Source organism: Mobula hypostoma, chromosome 11 (assembly GCF_963921235.1).
Source record: "Mobula hypostoma chromosome 11, sMobHyp1.1, whole genome shotgun sequence".
Taxonomy (NCBI): domain Eukaryota; kingdom Metazoa; phylum Chordata; class Chondrichthyes; order Myliobatiformes; family Myliobatidae; genus Mobula; species Mobula hypostoma.
In genome coordinates, this window is record NC_086107.1 from 27,584,352 (window position 1) to 27,606,586 (window position 22,235).

The window sequence follows — 22,235 nt, forward strand, 5'->3', positions numbered from 1 at the left end:
TGTAATACCATGGGCTGTCTTGTTAAGCAACCTCATGTGCAGCACCTTCTCAAAGGCTTTCTGAAATAAACAAAATCTATCCACTCTTCTTTGTCTAGCCTGCCTGTTATTTCCTCATAGAATTCCGACAGATTTGTCAAACAAATTTCCTCTTAAGGAAACCATTGCTGACTTTGGCCTATTTTATCATGTGCCTCCAAGTACCCCAAAACCTCATCCTTAATAATGGACTCCAACATCTTTCCAACCATGAAAGTCAAGCTAACTGACCTATAATATCCTTTCATCTGCCTCCTTCCTTTCTTGAAGAGTGGAGTGACATTTACAATTTTCCGGTCTTCTGGAACCATTCCAGGATCTAGTGATCCTTGAAATATCATTACTACTGTCTCCACAATCTCTTCAGCTACCTCTTTCTACCCTGGGGTGTAGTCCATCTGGTCCAGGTGACTTATATACCTTCAGATCTTTCAGCTTCCCAAGCACTTTCTCCTTAGTAATGACAACTATACTCACATCTGCCCCGACACATGAAATTCTGGCATACTACTAATGTCTTCCACATCAAGCCTGATGCAAAATACTTGTTCATCCGCCATTTCTTTGTCTCCCACTACTACCTCTCCGGTGTCATTTTCCAGTGGTCTGATATCCACTCTTGCCTCTCTTACTCTTTATATATCTGAAAAAACTTTTGCTAACTCCTTTATATTATTGGCTAGCATACCTTCATCTTTCATCTTGTCTCTCCTTACAGCTTTTTTAGTTGTATTCTGTTGGTTTTTAAAAGCTTCACTAACCTCCCATTAATTTTTGCTACATTAAAGCCTCTCTTTTCTTTTTATGCTGTCTTTGACCTACCTTGTTAGCCATGGTTGCCTCAGCCTCACTTTAGAATACTTCTTCTTTGGGATGTATCTATCTTGCACGTTGCAAGTTGCCCCCAGAAGTTCCAGCCATTGCTGTTCTGCCGTCATCCCAGCTAGTGACCCCTTCCAATCAACTTTGGCCAGCTCCTCTCTCATGCCTCTGTAATTCCCTTTACTGCATTGTAATAGTAATAAATCTAACTTTATCTTCTCCCCTCAAACTACAAGGTGAATTCTATCATATTATGATCACTACCTCCTCAAAGTTCCTTTACCTTAAATTCTCTAAGTAAGTCTGGTTCATTACACAAAACCCAATCCAGATTTGCCTTTCCCCTAGTGGGCGCAATGACAAGCTGCTCTAAAAAGCCATCTCATAGGCTTTCTGCAAATTCTGGAACTTCTGGGGGCAACTTTGGGATCCAGCACCACCTTGTTTTTTGCCAATCTACCTGCATATTGAAATCCCTCTTCGCTGTTGTAAAATTGACCTTTTTATATGCTGTTTCTATCTCCCATTGTAATTTATATCCCACATCTTGGCCACTATTCAGTGGCCTGTATATGACTCCCATCAGGATCTTTTTACCCTTGCAGTTTCTTAACCCTACCCACAGGGGATCTATATTTTCTGATCCTATATCATCCTCTTTCTAGGGATTTGACTTAATTTTTTACCAACAGTGCCACCCCATCCCCTCCTTCTAGCTACCTGTTTTTTTCAATATAAGTACTGGAAATCTTAAGCCACAAACAAAAGAAAATACTGAGGAACTCAGCGAGTTAAGCAGCATCTATAGAGGAATAAACAATCGACATTTCTGGCTGTTTATGATATCCAGATGAAAAGGCTCAGTTTGAAACATCAGTTGTTTATTTCCCTCTATAAATGCTGAGTTCCTCCAACATTTTGTGTGTGTTGGAGAGAAGTATCAAAGTGTCCAAGTGAATTTGAGAGCAAGATGGAAGTTAGTGCCAAAACCTGGTTAAATTGACAATTTAAAAAAGCAGAGGAGAAGGTAGGTGTTTTTTAAGTGATGGAAGATTGAAAAGTGTTGGTGTCCAGAGGGAGCTGGGAGGTTGCTCATGTTCATGATTCACTGCATGTTAATTTGTGGGTACCGCAAACAATTTGGAAAACAAGTAGTTTATCTTTATTGCACAAAGATTTGAATACAAGGGAAAGTATGTTTTAGTCAAATTATGTGGAGCCTTGATTGAACTGCAGGGTGGTGTACAAGCCTGATCTCCTTTCTGGAAGAAGGATATACTTGCAATGTAGAGGATGATGCCTGATTAAACAGACAGGGCATATACTCTGTAGAATGCAGAATGTGAGAGGTGATATCACTGGGTGTAGAGATAACATTTTCCTTAACTGGTGTGTGAAGAATCAGGATTCAGTCTCAAAAAGGGGGTGATTATTCACTACTGGGACGAGAAAAGGTTACTTCAAGCACAGTGTAGTGAATGTTTGAAATTCAAGGCCCCAAGAATACTATGTAGACTCAGAGGCCAAGTCTATTTAAAGCAGACTGATAGAATTCTCATATTCATGGAATTGAGGGATATTGGGTTAATACAGGAAAGTGATGCCAAAGTAAAAGGTAATCTCACTGAATGATTGAGCAAGCTTTGAATGACCTTTTCTGGCTCTATTTCTTGTGCTCATATGTTTAGAAGGCCGACGTTGAAGAAATATCCTATCTCCCCACTACAGTTGGGACAGAATGCTAAGGTAGAGAGATGCAAGGTCCTGGATGGACTTCAAAATTAGGCAAGAAGTTTAAAAAAATGTGGAGAATGGCTTGTTTTCTTTGTTAGCTTGCGATTTGATTCATTAGAAGGTTGCATTACTGTTTAATTGTAATATACAGTTTGAAACTATAACATTGGGGCCATTTTGTATTAATTTATTAGAAATATGCTCATCAGACATTTTTCAGAGTGTATTTTTATACTGTTTTACATGTCTTCTACACCTCTGAAACCAGAAAACACGAGTTTTTTTTATACATGTGATTCAATAATATACTACAACAGTACTCATGAACAAAATTATTCTGCTTGAATTATTTTCAACATACAGAATTTCTTGAAAGCATTGCTACAATTTACGAAGATCTCCATCTGGGAAAGAATCCAAATACTGTGATTGTGCCAACTTCTTCAATTGAACAATCACAGTCACCTACTAGTGATTCACCAACTCAAGAGGGTGTTGATGCATCCCAGTTTTATGACTGTTTGGAAACACTCTGTGATAGGTATAAGCACAGGTAGGTATTATCTTTCTAATAGTAATTTTTGTGACTGTTGCATATGACCCTTGTGGCTAGGGGGATCAGAGGGTATGGAGGGAAGGCTGGTGCAGGGTTCTGAGTTGGATGATCAGCCATGATCATAGTAAATGGCAGTGCAGGCTCGAAGGGCCGAATGGCCTACTCCTGCACCTATTTTCTATGTTTCTATATACTTATTCGATTACTTAAATCATGGTATCCAGCTGTTAATCATTTTTCTTTTTTATTGTCATAAGCATTTATATCGGCCTCCCGAGAATCTCAAACTGATTTATATTTCGTCATTATTTGTGGCTGAACCAGTAGAATGGATTGGCTGAATTGTTTTTGATTTGTAATTCACTAGTCATATTACTTCATTCATAATTCACATGCAACATCCAGGACTGTGCTAGCAGTATTGAATAATCAGGAATATTGAGAAAAAAAATGCAAAATTACAACTTGGGACCAATCTCACAATAACCCCAAGCTCACGATTCCTTCTGATACAAATTCTCATTTTTTTTACTTTTCCAGTCTATTGTCTTCTTTGAAATGGTTTAATGCCCTAACTATTTCACTCCTTGTATAAGTTTGTCTCTACAATGAGGTAGGATAGAAATTCTCTTGTGCGCCCCCCCCCCCCAATAGCAGCAAGGACACTGAGCAGCAGAATAGTAGGCAGATCTTGGGAAGGTGCAAAAAATAATAGGGTTGTTGCCATGGGTGATTTCAACCTCCCTAATATTGATTGGCACCTTCTTAGTGCAAAGGATTAAATGAGGCAGAATTTGTTAGATGTGTCAGAAAGGTTTTCCTGACACAAGATGTAGACAAGCCAGTGAGCAGAGAGGCCATAGTGGATCTAGTGCCAGGCAATGAACCTGGTGAGGTGACAGATCTCTCGGTGGACAAGCATTTCGGAGATAATTCCTGACCTTTAGCATACCTCTGGACAAGGATAGGAGCACACGGTATAGGAAAGTATTTAATTGGGGGGAGGGGGACTAATTACAACGCTATTAGGCAGGAACTTGGGAGTTTTTTCAGGGAAATATACAATGGAAATATGGAGGTTGTTTAGGAAACAAAGGGAGGCTTGTTCCATTAAGGCAGGGAAAGGATGGTAGGGTTCAGGTACCATGATTGACAAGAGAGGTGGAACATTTAGTGAAGAGGAAGGAAGAAGCATAAGGTTTAGGAAGTAAAGATCAGACAGGGTTTAAAGTTTAGGAAGTAAAGATCAGACAGGGTTTAAAGTTTAGGAAGTAAAGATCAGACAGGGCTTTTGAGAGTTCCAAGGTAGCCAGGAAGCTTAAGAGAAGGCTTTGGCAAGTAGGATTAGGGAAAACTCCAAGACATTAAGAACAGAAGGATGATGAGAGTGAGGGTAGGACCAGTCAGGGATAAAAGAGGAAACATATGCCTCGAGTAGGAGGAGGAGGGGAGGTCCATAATGAATACATTACTTCATTATTACATAGTGAGTGTGATCTGTGGTCTGCGTAGAACAGGCTAATGTGCTGGAGCATGTCAAGGTTAAGAAAGAGACTATGTTGGAACTTCTGAAAGCCATTGCACAGATAGAACCCAAGCCTGGCAGGATACACCTCAGGTTACTACAGAAAGTAAGGGAAGAGATTGCTCTGCCATTGATTTTTGTGTCCTCACTGGCCACAGGAGCAGTACCAGAAAATTGGAGGATAGCAAATGTTTAGTAACAAGATGCAGGCTGTTAACTTAACAAGACAATGCTCTACCTCCTTTTGCTTCAGAAAATCTTTTAATGGAGTTCACTGAAATTAATATTTTGTGAAAACGGTCATAGACAATTTTGTTTGCCTTAAATTACTGCATCGTTATGAACGGAGCTTTTGTTACCAAGATCCTCTTTCTAAATCAGGATGTTATCTGCTCCAAACTGGCACAATGAAACCTTTTTGTTAAACTATACATTCTGTGGTAAAGCAGAACCAGTTTTAGTTCTGGATTTACACTGCTAGGTTTTGTGTTAAAATTCAATTTGACCCAGACTGATTCTCACTTGAATTAAGAAATTCAAGCAGTTTATTCAGAATGAAAGCAATCTATGTTAAATCTTTAAAATACACTACAATTCTTCTTCTAAACATAATAGGTTTCTTAGTATTGTGTAGAATAAAGAATGAAACCATTGGCTACATTTTATGCTCTTCTGAGTAGCCAAATGACTTAAAGGATAGCTGTTGTTCCAGCAATGATAGTAATCCTAGAAAAAAAATGTTTAGTCTAATTCTCCAGGTTTCCCATTACATAGGCCTATTCCTTTCAAAAGATAATGTTTAGATAAGTCAAATGAATACCTTTATCTGCTAAAAAGACTTTTTGTGCGCCACAGCTTTCTGCACTGAACCTCCTTATAACAAAATTCTTTAATAACACGTTCTGTATGCTTAGAATAAATTTTGGCAGTGAAATATTTCTAGTAGAGTTCAAAGAATTCAATTTATGTAAATTCAAAGAATGGGAAACATTGTTACAATTTAAGCATCAGGTGATGCAAAGCACTACTGATTTGGGGTTAATGTACCATTTCTACATATTTATGATATCTCACACCACTTTTGTTACAATGTCGGCTTTTAACTATGATATCTGATAAAGTTATACATTTTAAGGGAATATGCTATACTGTACTTCAATTTATTTAGTTAAATACAAATGAAAGCTTATGAACCACAATGTATTTACTTTTACAGTTACCCACCAACTTCATACCTTGAGCAGATCCTCCACAAAGTGGATCGAGTGACGTTCTTTGGATTTCTGATGGCCATTGTAAAGCATGAGGGAATCAACTGCAAATTGGGTAGGTACTAATTAAGCTACACCTTTGGAGTTCTGGAATTTAAAATAAAGGTTTAGAAGCTGTGCAATACATGCGTTGTAAATTTACCAAGCACATCAAAGAACCACATATTCAGATATTTCAACAATGAGAATTCTAGTGAGAAGCTCTAGATGAGACCCATTTGACTTTTTTTGGGAATTGCTAATCAGCTGAAGGCATTAGACAATTCCTTAGTTAAATGTTAAAGTTAACTATTGTATAATATCTCCTGATATTTTTCATTTTAATATCCTTAATCATATATACAGTGGGTAATTGGTTAATTGGGGCAGCCACTTATGTGGGACAGCTTAAAAAACAAAAACTAATCAAGAAAACAGCTGGGATTCCCTTCATTTATTTGGGAAAGGGGACTGCTGCTGAATAGTTTCTAACTAGTGTCAGCTGCATACACTCATGTCCGTTAGACACTATACCATACTTAGAGTGAACAGTTTTTAAATGGTATCAGTTGCATGTGTTTGTGTTTCAAAAGCAGTGATTCTTGTCATTGATAGTTGGTAAGAACTAAGCAGTAAGACAATTCAGAACCATTGGCCCACTGCAGTTTCAAGCATTCAGGCTTGGTGATGCTAGAAACAGCCAGGAGCGAAAATGTAACAATTTCACTACTTCAACATGTTAGGAACTATGAAGAATTTGAAGGTATTGACAATCATCTTGAATGTTACAATGAAAATGAAGAGTTGGAGGATGCAGTTGTCAAAAACATTGATGAAAGCAGTCCATTATTTGCATTAGGTATTTGAGTTGATTTTGTTCATTTACAGTCAATCAAAAGAACGTGCCAGCATAGAGTGGATTAATTCCACCATAGATAATTATTAGGAACTCATAGACAGTTTTATAGTACTGTGTACTATTATTGGCAGTGTTCTAATTCAGGGGTCCCCAACCTTTTTAGCACTGCGGACCGGCCGACACCCGGGGGGGGGGGGCGTGTAGGATTGCCAACGGACAAGAGTAGCAGTCAAATACGTTGTGTTTACCAAGAGAAAGACTACAAAGACCATGAAGCCTTGCGCGGGCACCAGTATGCATGCGTGAACTGCTCATGCGGGCACCTGCCGATTATTTTTCTACAAATCGTTTTTGGCGATTCTGTTCGGTGGGGGGGTGTCAATCACGACCGAAATATCAGTGATAAGTGGCTAATACACTCAATTTCGTTTTTAAAAGGGTTTATCTAACGAATTTAATATTAAACATACAACGCATATTTTCCTCGCATGAATATAGCGATAAGTCAATTATCAGGGGAGGACGGGGAGCTTGAAGTACGTGTTGAATGAACTTCCAGTAGAAGTGTCAGAAACAGGTTCGATGTTATCATTTAAAGTTAAATTGGATAGGTATATGGACAGGAAAGGAATGGAGGGTTATGGGCTGAGTGCAGGTCGGTGGGACTCGGTGAGAGTAGCGTTCGGCACGGACTAGAAGGGCAGAGATGGCCTGTTCCCGTGCTATAATTGTTATATAGTTATATAAGTCAATAGCATCATAACATTTTAAGTAATGTTTGGATATTAAACGCACAGCGCATATTTTCCCCGTATGAACATATAAAATCATTGCAACACACCAGTATCGCCGAATCAGTGGGAGCCCTGGGCTTGTTTTCCTGCAACAAGACGGTCCTATCGAGGGGTGATGGGAGACAGCGATACTCGAACAGGGTTCCTTATGTCCAGTCTATTCCGCAATTTAGTTTTTGTTACATTCATCGCAGAGATATGTTGGAAATGGAAGCAACGTTTTCAGTGCTTTCGTGGCTATCTCAGGATATTTAGCCTCCACTTTGATCCAGAATGCCGACAGAGATGTTATGTCAAACATACTTTTCAACCCGCCGTCATCTGCAAGTTCGAGGAGTTGATCTCCTTCCCACGCTGACATGGATGACGCACGGGTAATGACCTCGCGTGTGTTCAAGCTCAACAGTGGGCGTGACAGGGAATGAGGAAAGGTGCAGCTGACTCATCGCCAAATCATATCGTTTCCTCGCGGCCTGGTAGCGCATGCTCTGCAGTCTGGTACCGGTCCGCGGCCCGGTGGTTGGGGACCACTGTTCTAATTTGTTCTGTATTTCATTTAAATGCATAATTTGTTACTCAGTTAAATGGTAGTTTGTCTTTTTTATACCTTTGTAACTATTTCCATGAAACTTCGGCTAATTGGAACAGCCATTTAATTAGGTCAAAATGTACTGGTCCCAATTAACCATAATCCATTGTATTTAGTAAATCTAAAAATATGCTGCAGTAATTCACCAGTGAATGTTGCCAACTAATTAAATGTTTCATAAGCCAATATGATTTGCATGCACTGTGTTAATTTCCATAGATGCTGCCTGACCTGCTAAGTTTTTTTTAGATTATGAGGACACTCAGTCCTCGTTTATTGTCATTTAGAAATGCATGCATTAAGAAATGATACAATGTTCCTCCAGAGTGATACCACAAAAAAAAAGGACAAACCAAAGACTAACACTGACAAGACCACATAATTATAACATATAGTTACAGCAGTGCAAAGCAATACCATAATTTGATAAAGAGCAGACCATGGGCGTGGTAAAAAAAAGTCTCGAAGTTCCGAACGACTCCCGATAGTCCTGATAGCAGGTGGCAAAAGGGAGAAACTCTCCCTGCCGTAAACCTCCAGGCGCCGACAACTGTCGATGCATTGGAAGCACCCGACCACAGCCGACTCTGAGTCCGTCCGAAAACTTCGAGCCTCTGACCAGCCCTCCAACACTGAGCACCAGCTCTGCTGAGCGCTTCGACCCCGCCCCGGCTGCCAAGCCACGAGCAAAGCCCAGGACTCGGGGCCTTCCCCTCCAGAGATTCTGGATCACACAGTAGCTGCGGCAGCGAAGCGGGCATTTCAGAAGTTTCTCCAGATGTTCCTCCATACTCTCACGTCTGTCTCCATCAAATCAGGATTGTGCATGGCACCCTACTTGACAGATTACAGTATCATTCACCGGAGTGGCCGCTGCGCACTGCGTCGTGCTGCCATCTTCTCCTCAGATAAGATATAATTATTATCAGCCAGTACTCAATATTTATGAACCTGTGAATTCTTCTGTTTTCTACCTTTTTTTAACTTGACCGTCTCTATATGTTCAACTGTTTTGTTTTTAACTTGCTGCTTCTTGCTTCATTTTTTTTACTTCAAAGCATTAAACTAATTAAAAGGAAAACAAAAGAGCCGGAAATGAGAGTCTAACTACCTGTTTTACTTTGAGTGAGGTGCGCACATATCACAATAGTGTGATGATGTAGGCAATTCATGAATTTTTACATATTACCTGTAATAAATTATTTAAGTGAACAAAAATGCTTAATCAGACAATAGGTATACAAGATTACTAAAATATGAGGGGTGATTGATAAGTTCGTGGCCTAAGTTAGAAGGAGTCAATTTTAGAAAACTTAGCACATTTATTTTTCAACATAGTCCCCTCCTACATTTACACACTTAGTCCAGCGGTCATGGAGCATTTTTGTAGAAGTCGGCGTCTTGGACCTCCAGAAAGTGGTTCAAGTTATATAGCTGTCGTTACATGCACGTGCAGTTCAATTCTGAGTGAAAATGCAGAAGGTTTGAAGTTAATAACTCATCTCCTTCTACCTTAGGCCACGAACTTATCAATCACCCCTGCTGTGGACCATTTTCTGGAGGTCCAAGATGCCGACTTCTACAAAGAAGGGATCCATATGCTCCACAGTTTGCATTGGATACCAATTTCCAAAGGCAGCTGAGCAAAAAAAAATGTCTTGGAACTTCTCCCACATAATGCATTAGTCTAACCAGTAGTTTGATCTTCCAGATCTCTCTTAAATATCTATTATACATTAGCCATATAGTGATCTAATGGCCCTTTTCCACATCTCACAAAAATAATTTGCAACTGCTTGCAGTCCTGGACCAAGGTAGTTACTAGTCCAACACAATTCTTTACATATCTAAACAATCCCAGTGTCAATCAATCACATCAGTGTTCTCCAAGATTAAAGCCAAGAATTATAATTACAGAGGCAAGTCCAGCAAACCCACTGGAACTCTTTCAAATAAGAGGGGAAACAAAAGCAAGTAATTTTAAATGATTTTACATTGCTGGGATAGAGCAACCTTATCTTATATTGCTTACAAAGTTTGAACAAAAGCTAATTTCATTACAAGTGAAGTGGTTAGTACAGGTCAGTTATTGAAAAACTAAACCCAATGGCAGTGCTGTAAAGGCTGGAAATCTGAATCACATTATCATGTCATTGCTAAGAATGGTTAAACAAGTTTATTTTCAGAAATCAAGCTTGAAGCATGATCAGAATGTAAAATAATAGCTTTAATATGTCACCACAATTTCCCCGCTTGTAATGAGTGATGACTTCCAAGTTCTGCAAGAGAAATTAACACTATATATTGTAAACTTGTCTTGGATACTTAAAACTTGGAAACCGTAACAGTTTTACGTGGGGAAAGTATATTTGTACCCAGAGACATTTATAATCAAGGCATTACACAAATAGTGTTTACCATACAAAACAATGAAGAACTTTGGGCGTATGAGTGTTAAGTATATAATTATCTCAGCCTGTAAATCCGCAATCATATATGACTGTCTATTGATTTCAATGCATGAATGCATCTTGGCCTATTATCATTTCATCTCTGGCTAAAGAGAAGTACAAAAACATTTTTAGCAATTATACTAGTTTCAAATGGGTAAAATTTATGTTAGTAACACCATATAAATAGCAGAAAAATTCCCTCTGTTAGATGTTTCCAATTAAGTTGCAAAGTCCCACCTTGAAAATCATTCTGCTTGAAACAAGACTTTCTGTTTTCCCATGGCAACCAGAGGCAATCATTTCACCTAGAACCATAGGTTTGAATCTGTCATTTATTATAATTGTTTGGACATGTTTTATTTCTTAATAAAGTAACTTGCAGCCAATTGGTGTATTCAAGAATTTGAATCAGATCCATGATCACCAATCTTTTGTGACACATGGTGGAATACTCTTATTACTCTTCTTAGATCAACGAAGAGCAAGATTCATTTTATCAAATTGAGATACTGTTTTGGTCTTCTGGTAACTTTTACTGCATGTTAATACTTGCTCTCTCATTGAATTAATTTGTTATTTTACAATAAAATTCATCAAATATTATATTGGGTTTGCCTCAAATGCTGGCTTGTTTTATGGAAAATTTATCATCTCAATTGAATGCACAAGGAAACAATCTAGTGTAATACAGAATGATACTCAAATCCAGAAACATGACAGTTCAGAACAAGAACTGTGACAAACATTTTCATACAAGATTCATTTTTGGAAATGCTGAATTATTGCTTTCTGGAACAATTTTAAATGTAATATTCATTATAGACAGTCCCGTGTGATAAGCTAAGTGTCTTATTTATTTTCAGAATTGCAGAATCTTCTTAGTCTGCAAAGAAGTACTACATTTTGTAAGACTAACAGGAAAAAGATTACCATGTCACTCTATTTAATGATCTGTTAAACTTCCTTTTTAGAGCTAATTATTAAATCCCCAATCATCCATATGTTAGGGAATTCTTGACCAAATTCTTAATTTTAAAAATTTAACTATTAAAAATTATAAAAAATAAGGATGCAAATTTAAGATATTGCAGTGCATTCTGATCTTACGATGAAAGTCAGTGTTAAACTGCATGTTCTTCAACAAAAGAAAAATCAGCTGATTAAAGTGAAACATCAGGCAAATTGTAGTAATTGTGGGGTCTGAGTGACAAGTTGGATATCTATTTGTAAAATCACAAGAGATCACAAGACATAGGAACAGAATTAGGCCATTCATCCCATCATGTCTGCTCCGTTATTTGATTATTGCTGATTTATTATTCCCCTCAAGTCCATTCTCCTGCCTTCTCCCCATAACCTATGAAACCCTTACTAATCAAGAGCCTACTACCCTCGCTTTAAATATATAAAGAGGGCTTATGTCTCCTTCTTTTTCATGAGATTCCATGATTTATTGGAACAGCAATCAGTCCATCTTAATAAAAAATGTTTAACTCTTTCTGACATATGAAAATTTAACATTTTTATCCCTTTCACACGGTTGTGGAATCTGAACACTTCACTGAAGGCAGCAGTCCATTGGAAGTTAAACAGGTCGATGTGCTTTGTGATCCTGAATTTTGCTACTGTTACAGTCTGTGTAAATGTTTCTGCCAGCTTAGATCATTTACTTTGCTGAGACCTAAAGGGATGCAAATTGTTGAGAGGGGTGGATGCTGTCATAGTTTCCTATTCAGATCAGGTCAATGATTGCACTGTTTTAAGAACATCTTCTCATGGTGTGAACAGTATCCTGCTTCAACACCTTTAAATCAGATTGATATATGTAAATACTCAAGCAATGTGATGTTATATTGAGAATAAAATGTTTAATATTAATTAAAGTTTAAAATTTATTTAAGAGAATTGAAATACTGTTGGATACAATATGTTAGGGGTAGACAAGATATTTCAAAACTTGCAAAAATTGAAGATTTGTGGGAGAGAAAGGCTGAGATTTCTTTCACATGAGCACCTTTTCTGTGTGTTGATATAACCAAAATATCCAACCATCTTTAACAATTTCAGTTAAGTGAGGGTTTTTTTTTTCTGTTGGGTGGTTAGGTGTTGACCATCCCGCATGCTCCCATTGCAATGCAGAAGACCCTTTCACTGCAGAGTTACCCTGCCATTAGTATGGAACTGATAGGCTGAAGGGCCCATTTTTATGCTGTATGATTCTACGATTCTTATCAATTCTTTACAGATAAACTCACTGGGAAAACTGTAAAAGTTAAGTCTACTTTCTCCCCACCACCCCCTCCTTATGTCAGCAGTGCTCACCGCTACCTGCAAGATCTAGATGACCAACATCTGATCCCCATGTTTCAGCCATTCAGGTTATGGGGATTACAGAATTTACAAATCATGAGACAAAAAAAGGTTTTTTTTTCTCTTACAGAATATGAACAAAGTAAATAAATGACCTCAGTATGTCCGAGTGGGATCAATAGATTTCTGATACTAAAGGAATGAAATGATATGGGAATAAGGAGGGAAAGTATGTGAGATGGAATAGTTATGCCCTTGTTAAGCGGTGGAACAGGTTGGAGTGCAGCCTATTTACTGTATTCTGAATTAACTCTGAACTAAAGGGCACATTTCCCTGCAGTACTATTCTATGATTTTAAATTATTTGCATTGATGTACTTAACCTTCTTTTATCCTTCATTCTTTTCCCCTCTAAGGTGAGAATTTCTGAAGATGTGCCCTAATCTATGCCCTGCCACAAACTACGGGAGCTATATTTGCATGGATGCCTGTCGGATTTTTTACCAGTTCTCTGCACTATTGGGGAGGTCGATACTAGTTAATGCTTCTGAAGATTACAGTGCCATCCAGTGTCAGATCTTAAATAATGCAAGGAAGTAAAATAGGAATTTTCCGAAAAGAAAAATTAACCATTTCTTTGATAATTACCTTTGATTGACTATGAACTTCATTGCTATATCTTTGGTGGCTGTACTTTCAGTGTCCAGGCCTTAAGCCTGGACTTCCTGTCCCTAATATTTTCCATCTCTTTTTTCCTCCTTTATGACAATTGCTGAAGCCAACCTTGTTGGCAAAACTTTTGACCATTTGCCATGATATCTACTTAATGAGTCATTTTTCATCTGTAACAATCCTATCTAGTTTTATATTTTTAGCATCTATGACATAAGTACTGATTGTCTGCATTGAAGGCAGTTATAAGTATGTTTTAATGTCATAGTTATTTCCAATTATAATTTCCCCTGATTAAATAGAGAAGAATGTTAAAACTTTTTAAGCTATTCCTAATGAATAAGTTTGTTAAAATACTACCGGTGTCAAATAACTTGAAATAATATGTTCTATATTTACAGGAATTGTGCCCAATAAGGCAGAACTTTTTACAAATTCAGAAATGGACCAAGAGCTTGAGAAATTGTACGTAAGAATTAACTGCATACTAAACCTACAAGTTTCTGTCCCACCATCACTGGATTCCTTTTCACCTTACAATGACATTCCATTTTTATAAACCAATATATCAAATCAATTGAACTTAGACGAATCTGAAAATAATCCAACTACTTTGCATTATGTTAATGAGGCAACCAATCTACTGCCTTAGTTCCTTGGTTTCCTTGTTCCTCATTTGAAAGGGAATGGTTTCAGGAAGAAACCAGTATACTGGATGCACCTTCATTTTTCTTCCAATTGTTTTACATCTTTGAAAGATTAAATTTTTCATTAAAATGGCTTTAAATGTGCTCTTCACAAAAAAGAATTGCCCCATAGTTAAGTTCTTATTACTGGGGGTTTGTGTCTGTTTATTGTCACTTCTAAAGAAGAAACCCTATAGCATTAAATGCAATTCACTCTATTGCACTAAAGCATGACAATATTTATGTCATACCAGGTGTACAATGTGTCTGTGTGATAGTAATGTAAATAAGATTAATAGTTTTTTTTGTTATAGGAGATTCAGAAACCATTGAAAAATAACATTTGGTGAGAAAATATTGTAGCTTACATGACTGTCTGGTATGAGGGGGAGGGGCTACTACACAAGACTGAAAGAAGCTGCAGAGGGTCATAAATTTAGTCGGCTCCATCTTGGGTACTAGCCTACAAAGTACCCAGGACATTTTCAAGGAGCAGTGTCTCAGAAAGGCAGTGTCCATTGTTAAGGACCCCCAGCACTCACAGCATGCCCTTTTCTCATTATTACCATCAGGAAGGAGGTACAGAAGCTTGAAGGCACACACTCAGCAATTCAGGAACACCTTCTTCCCCTCTGCCATCCGATTCCTAAATGGACATTGAACCCATGAACACTACCTCACTTTTTTAATATCTATTATTTATGTTTTTGCATGATTTTTAATCTATTCAATATACATATACTGTAATTGACTTTTTCTTCTTTTTCTATATTATGTGTTGCATTGACCTACTGCTGCTAAGTTAACAAATTTCACAACACATGCCAGCAATAATAAACCTGATTCTGATTCTGTTTCTGATTAAAGTCTTGAAGCAAACCCTCGAGAGTGAATGCAGGATCAGTTGCTCACTTTGTTAAACTGGAAACGGGTGTGGATTTTAATAATTTACTGGGATTGCTTAATCTCATGATCTAAATTTCGTGATAAAACACTCCAAATTTTCCCTGGTTTGTCTTATTGGACTTCCCATATCGTAGTTTAGACCGTGCATTTACGAGATGGGGATTGTTGATTACATCTTTACAAGGAAATAGTGGTGTTAAAATTTTTGCAGATGTCTAATGTGATTCTTTATGTCTGTTGGCAGTATTGATCACATACTCAATAACCCAACCACCAGTACTCCTACGCACAAGGAACCAACCCGAAAATCCACTCATCGTAAGACTTTGCATCGTCGCAAAAAAGTGGACGTTGAGAGTGATGGGTCAACTGAAGAAACTGATTCCTCTGAAAGCTGATTCCATTTTTGTACATTCATTTTTTTCATTTCATTGTGAAGTCTTAAGTTATACTAGTTTTGTTAAAATGCAATTTGAGTCCCATTCGGATTAATGGGATGAAAATTGCCTTTTTCTACTACCTTTACTGGGTCTGCTCAACCCAGTTCCATTTGAACCTTGCTCAAATAAAAAATAGCAGCAGCAATCTCATTTACTGAACCCTTCTGGGGATGGTACTGTTATGCAGATGGTGTGGTGGGAGGCTGTAAAAAGGAGCAATGGGTGCCCAACTGTCCACCTAACCTTATCAATAAACTATGTCATCTTGATAAGAACAAACGTACAAACATTTCTGTCCATCTACTTCAGATGGAATATTGAAGAGACAAATCTTACAACACTAGAGTCACAGTATCTGAATCGAGAAACTATGATGATGCATCTCCATGAAGTTCTGCTCAGGATGCTTCCAGGTATTAATGATCTTCTTGTCATATTATTTGTCCAATGGTTAAGAAAGTTAGCTGGAATTTTTAAAAAATACCATAACTAATTCAACCATCCTATAGTTATCAAAAAAACGATGATTTGGTTTCAACAGTGATAATCTATAATTGAACGTCATTGTCAATGGTAACAGCTTAAAAAAGAACAGGTGAATTGATAAAGGTTTTGAATCTGAGTAAAATCTATCAGATACAAAAGAGATTTAACCTTACAAGGAAGTTGCAAGGATCTTCTATTAATCTGTAAACAGAGGTGAAATTCACTAAAAACAATAACTTGATTAAGTAAATAAATAAATTTGAACAGAATAAAAGGAACCAGAGAATTAATCCAGAGCATAATACATATTGTTTATACAAATTTTCTTAATGAGTTCATTTAGACATACACTATCTATGACTCCTCAGTTGAAAGGATTAGAAACTGCCATATTAAATGTAGCTGAATTGAGTGCAGATTTACTCTGAGGTTTCAGATAAAGTTCACCTCTACAGTGAAAACCACAAGATTGTAAAAACAAGCCAACCTTGCAATTACATTATAAATTGAGCCACTAAAGTATTCTTGGATTTCTCTATGGTTGCCATTGAACGATGCAAGATTTAGTTTTGAATTATATTGCTTTAAGGAAAAAAATAACATTACTTCTATGTTTCACATGAAATATTCTCTCGGCATTTCTCAAGTTACTGTTTTGGCACTTTGAAAATTGTTTAGGAATAGACTTTGAATCCAAAAATCAAACTGCGTTTTCTGACAGTGTGTTGTTGAACTAAGTAGTGTTGCAAATCTATTTCATACACTCATTATTCTCAATTATTTCCTCCACATATATAACAATTTAAGTGCCCATGGTCTCTATTTCAATCACTAATTATGAAATGTAGCCCTTTACATCTTATCTAAAACAATTTTCCAGCTACTCAGTCCACCCTTTGATTATTTTAAACATGACTATAAAATCTTTATCCAAATGAAAACAAATCTAAACTCATTACTCCTTCATTACTTTAATGATACGAAATAATCTAAAATCTCTTATATTCTCTAACTCATTCTCATCATTTTCCATAGGAGCATTCAAGTTCTGTGATAAGCACATTTTAATTACATATGCGCCGATTTCCAACACTCTTGATAATCATCAACTATTCCAGCCAGATTTTTCATCAACTTTTATACCTCCTATGGTGACTGCGTGTTGTAAGCATATTTCCTAGCTTAAATCAAATGTTCAGATATTGTGCATGCATATTAGATGCCTACGCATTATTGCATTCTGTTTACCAAGAAAATACAGAAAGCCTGGAAATAAATCTTAAAAGTAGCGAGTGACAATCATTACATTTCTCTTGTTTTTATTTCCTTCCTCAAATTTTTACCTCATTGCAACTTGAGGATTTTGAAAGATAAAGTAACATTAGCCTGGCAGGTAATCCATATGCTCATACATGTAATTTTATATTTGTTGTTCTGTTTCAATGCAAGTGTAATTTACTGCTAAACTTTGCACATTAGTGTAATGTAAATGCCTTTAAAAAAAGATATAAAAATGTTTTCACTTTATATACTCCCTCTCATATTTCTTTCAAGACATCATAAAGAACTTTAAAGACAATGAAACACTTATGAAGCTTCTGCACCAGTGACGCCTCTGATATGATAGAGGAAATCCAATTTACACATAACCAAGTCCCACAAACAGGAGTGATAATGACCAGAAGATTTGATTTTGCAAAGTTAAATATTAAAAATTAAATGCTCATTAAAAGTTTAAAATTTAGCAAGTATAAATATTGGCTTAGATACTGGGAATGACTTCTCTACTTTCCTTTGAGAAGGCATCTTGTAATCGTTATATCTATTGGCTAGAGCAAATGTCATCCAAATGACAGTATCTTCTTCACTACAACGTGTCCTAATATTAAATAAAACTGTTAAAACAGTTGTTGATGTGTCAAGTCACAAGGTCTGTAAAATGAAGAAATAACCAGTGACACATGTGCTAACAAACAATCTGCTGGAGGCACTCAGCATGTCAAGCAGCATCTGTGAGGAGAAAAGTATTGTCAACATTTTGGGTGTTGATGCAGGATTTCGACTCACCCACTTCCCTCTGCCACCACATAAGCTTCTCAACCAACTGAGTTCCACTGGCGGATTGTTCGTTGCCCAGATTCCAGCAGCTGCAGTCTCACCTTGAAACTTGTACTGTCAGTTTCAAAAGAGTAGAAACACAAGCTAGTATGATGTAACATTGTCATTTTTGGTCAAATTTGTTCTAGAAATAGAGTTTATTTGAAAGCTTGTTACAGCAAAGATTTTTTTCTAGCATTTTGCTTGGTACCGTATGTGGAACATCCGTAATAACACATTGTTTTGAATAAACATCTTGGAAGGTAGTTATAAACACAATCTAGAAATATTCTGAATAATTTGTCTTCCATTAATGACATAAGCTTTGTAGACGGGAACAAGACGAAGAGCTTGCTTTCTATATGAATCCAAGGTGAGTGAGGAAGGTGAGAGAACAGGTGATGGGGTGACGGTGAAACACGAGCTGTTTACATTGAGGGAATTCTGAGGAACAATCTTTATCTTGGGTGCTTCAGAGAACTGCTGGCAAAAGTCACAAGTGGCATACAATTTTCATGCTTTCCCTGCAGTGCTACTGTCATGGAAGTTATATGATAAATAATGACCTTGACAAGGATACTCCCATCTCATATATGATTACTTAAGAAAACTCAAGTCAACCAGTCTTGTTTGAAGAAAACACTGCCCAATTACTATCAGCATATAACCTGTAGCACCAGAGGTTCCAACACACCAGACCACTATTATACTAAGATAAGGAATGCCAACCATTCCATCCCCAGACCACATTTTGATCAATCTGATCACTTTTCTGACCTACCTGCATGCAGCCAGCGGCTAGAGAGAAATGCTCTGGAGATTAGGACAACTAAAAGGTAGGCGCAGGAGGCAGAGGAGTGACTTTGGGGTTGTTTTGAGTCAGCGGACTGGTCTGTGTTCAAAGACTATCTGTGGGTCTGAATGTATACACTGTGGTTGTTAATGACTCCAGAAAGTCATCTCGGGCAAAGTGGCAATTCCAGACTAGAATCAAGAAACAATACTCGACAGTTATGGCAGGGCTTGATACTCTTGCCTCTTATAAAGTTAAATCAAGCGACATAGGTGACAACGGGGCTTCACTTCCACATGAGCTCAATGCCTTCTGGGCTTGCTTTAACCATCAAAACATGGAGGAACCATTAATAACTCCCACAGCCCCCTATGATCCCGTGATTTCAGTCTCTGAGGCCAATGTGCGAGCAGCCTTCAGGCGGGTGAAACCATGAAAAGCATCCAGCCCAGTTGGGGTGCATGGCCAAGTACTAAAGACCTGAGCTGATCAACTAGCTGGGGTGTTCACTGAGATCCTTAAATTCTCACTTCGGCCGTCTGAGGTACCCACCTGCTTCAAGCAGTCTTCACTGGTGCCTAAAATGAATGCGGAAACCTACCTCAATGACTATCAACCAATAACACTTACGTCCACAGTGATGGAACATATCAATTCCTGTCTGACAAGTGACTTGGACCAGCTCCAATTTGCCTACCAGAGCCACAGGTCCGCAGAAGATACCACCTCATCGGCTCTTCACTCAATCCTGGAACATCTGGACAGCAAAGATACAAACATCAGGATGTTCTTTATTGACTACAGCTCAGCATTCAATGTTATCATTCCCTCAAAACTAATCAATAAGCTTCAAGACCTTGGTCTCCATACTTCCTTGTGCAATTGGTTCCTTGATTTCTTCACTTGCAAACCCCAGTCAGGACAGATTGGCAACAACATCCCCTCCACAATCTCCGTTAGCACAGGTGTACCACAAGGCCGTGTGCTTGGCCCCCTGCTCTACTCATTTTACACTCCTGACTCTGTGGCTAAGCACAGCTCAAATGCCATTTTCAAGTTTGCTGATGACACCGCTGTTGTAGGCCGAATCAAAGGTGGTGACGAGTCAGCATATAGGAAGGAGACTGAACCTGAGCCACAACAGCAGCACCCTCTTACTCAATGTCACCAAGGAGCTGATTATTGACTTAAGGAGGAGGAAACCAGAGGTTCATGAACCAGTCCTCATCGGAAGATCAGAGATGGAGAGGGTCAGCAACTTTAAGTTCCTTGGTGTTGTTATTTTGCATGACCTGCCCTGGGCCCAGCACGTATGTGCAATTATGAAGAAAGCATGGCAGCACCTCTGTTTCCTCACGAGTTTTCAAAGATTCAGCATGACATCTGAAACTTTGACAAACTTCTATGGATGTGTAGTGGAGAGTGTATTGACTGGCTACGTCACAGCTTGGTATGGAAACACCAATGCCCTTGAATGGAAAATCCTACAAAAAGTAGCGGTACAGCCCAGTCCATCACGGGTAAAGCCCTTCCCATCATTGAGCATATTCACATGAAACAAGAAAGCAGCAACCAACATTAGGGATTCCACCACACAGAACATGGTCTCTTCTCACTGCTGCCATCAGGAAGAAAATACAGAGCCTTGGGACTCATACCGTCAAGTTCAGGAACAGTTACAGTATTATCCCTCAACCATCAGGTTCTTGAACCAAAGCTGGATAACTTCACTCAGCTTCACTTGCCCCAGTTTGCATTGTTATTGGTCACAGCTGCTATTGATGCAAACCCTTAGCACAGTGATACTGAACCAACCCTACAAGCATGTTTTCAACACAAATAAACCCATCCTGCTTCTACTCTCATACAGATCAAGGACAAATTGGTGTAATGGAGGCATAAAAAAAAACAAGTTGTTAGAAAGAAAATTCTGGAAAAGCAGAAAGGGCAGCGTCCATGGGGAATTCCACATTTCAGGCCAACGCCCCTTCATCAGAGCCAAAGTAATAAGAAAACAAATGTTTTAAGCTGCAGGAAGTAGTAGAGTTGAAGAGGATGGAGATCAAGAATGTCCATTTTATATAAACCTGATTCTGATTCTGAATTGGAGAGGAAGGAGAAGATGGCTGCGTGATGCAGCTCGCAGCAGCCACTCCGGTGGTGATGTCTGTTATTTGTCAAGTAGGGTGCCGTGCACAATCCTGATTTGATGGAGACGGACATGGTGAAACTTCTGAAATGCCTGCTTCACTGCTGCTGCTACTGCATGGTCCAGAATCTCCGGAGGGGAAGGCCCCGAGTCCTCGGCTTTGCTTGTTGCTCAGCGGCCGGGGTGGGGTCGAAGCGCTCAGCAGAGGATGGTGCTCGAAGAGGTTGTGTCGGAGGGGCTGGTCGGAGGCTCGAAGTTTTCGGATGGACTCAGAGTCTGCTGCGGTTGGGTGCTTCCAATGGTGCTGTATCGGCAAGATGGCGACGCTTGGAGGTTCATGGCGGGAGAGTTCCTCCCTTCTGCCGCCTGCGTGAGATGATGAGTCTATCGGGACTTTGAGACTTTTTTTTATCGTGCCCATGGTCTGCTCTTTATCAAATTATGGTTTTGCTTTGCACTGTTGTAACTATATGTTATAATTATGTGGTTTTGTAAGTTTTAGTCTTGGTTTGTCCTGTGTTTTCTTGTGATATCATTCTGAAGGAACATTGTGTCATTTTTAATGCATGCATTACTAAATGACAATAAACGAGGACTGAGTGTCCTCATAATCTAATCTAATCTAATTGCTTTTGGTGCCAGCTGTTAGAGTAAAGAGAGAAAATGGCTTGAGTCTGTGAGACACAGGACACAGCAGCCACTGGAAATTTGAATCAAAAGAGTATGCTGGAAATAGTAATTAGATTGGGTAGCATCTGGAAGTGCTAGTTCCATCCTTGGCTTGTGGAAAGGGACGATGCAAGGGGCTGATAGAGAAGCAAACTAAGGAGTTGTGGAGGGAACAATTCTTCATGATGTCAAATCCTCTGCACTGCTTCGAACTCTGTGTCTTCCAGAGAAAATTTAATCTTATACACATGTAAACAAAATCTGTCAAGCGAAGATACTTTCAAAAATAATGAAAAGTTTCTAAATATCAAAGAAATTAAAGTGCAGTAAAGAGTAAAAAGCTAAATAAAATCAATATTTGTTGTGATCGCCCCCGCCTTTAAAACTGCATCAGTTCTCTTGGATA

At 38.4% G+C, this 22,235-nt stretch overlaps 1 protein-coding gene across 2 annotated transcripts in view; it reads left to right on the forward strand.

Moving 5' to 3' along the window:
- Nucleotides 1–18,425, forward strand: part of cstpp1 (centriolar satellite-associated tubulin polyglutamylase complex regulator 1) — a 285,371-nt gene extending 266,946 nt beyond the window's left edge. For both annotated transcript variants that reach the window (XM_063061781.1, XM_063061782.1), the window contains 4 exons: nt 2,959–3,148; nt 5,893–6,002; nt 14,005–14,068; nt 15,440–18,425. In XM_063061781.1, coding sequence (XP_062917851.1) covers nt 2,959–3,148; nt 5,893–6,002; nt 14,005–14,068; nt 15,440–15,593 — 518 coding nt within the window. In that variant the 3' untranslated portion in view covers nt 15,594–18,425. The remainder of the gene's footprint in view (nt 1–2,958; nt 3,149–5,892; nt 6,003–14,004; nt 14,069–15,439) is intronic.
- The last annotated feature ends 3,810 nt before the right edge of the window (nt 18,426–22,235 follow it).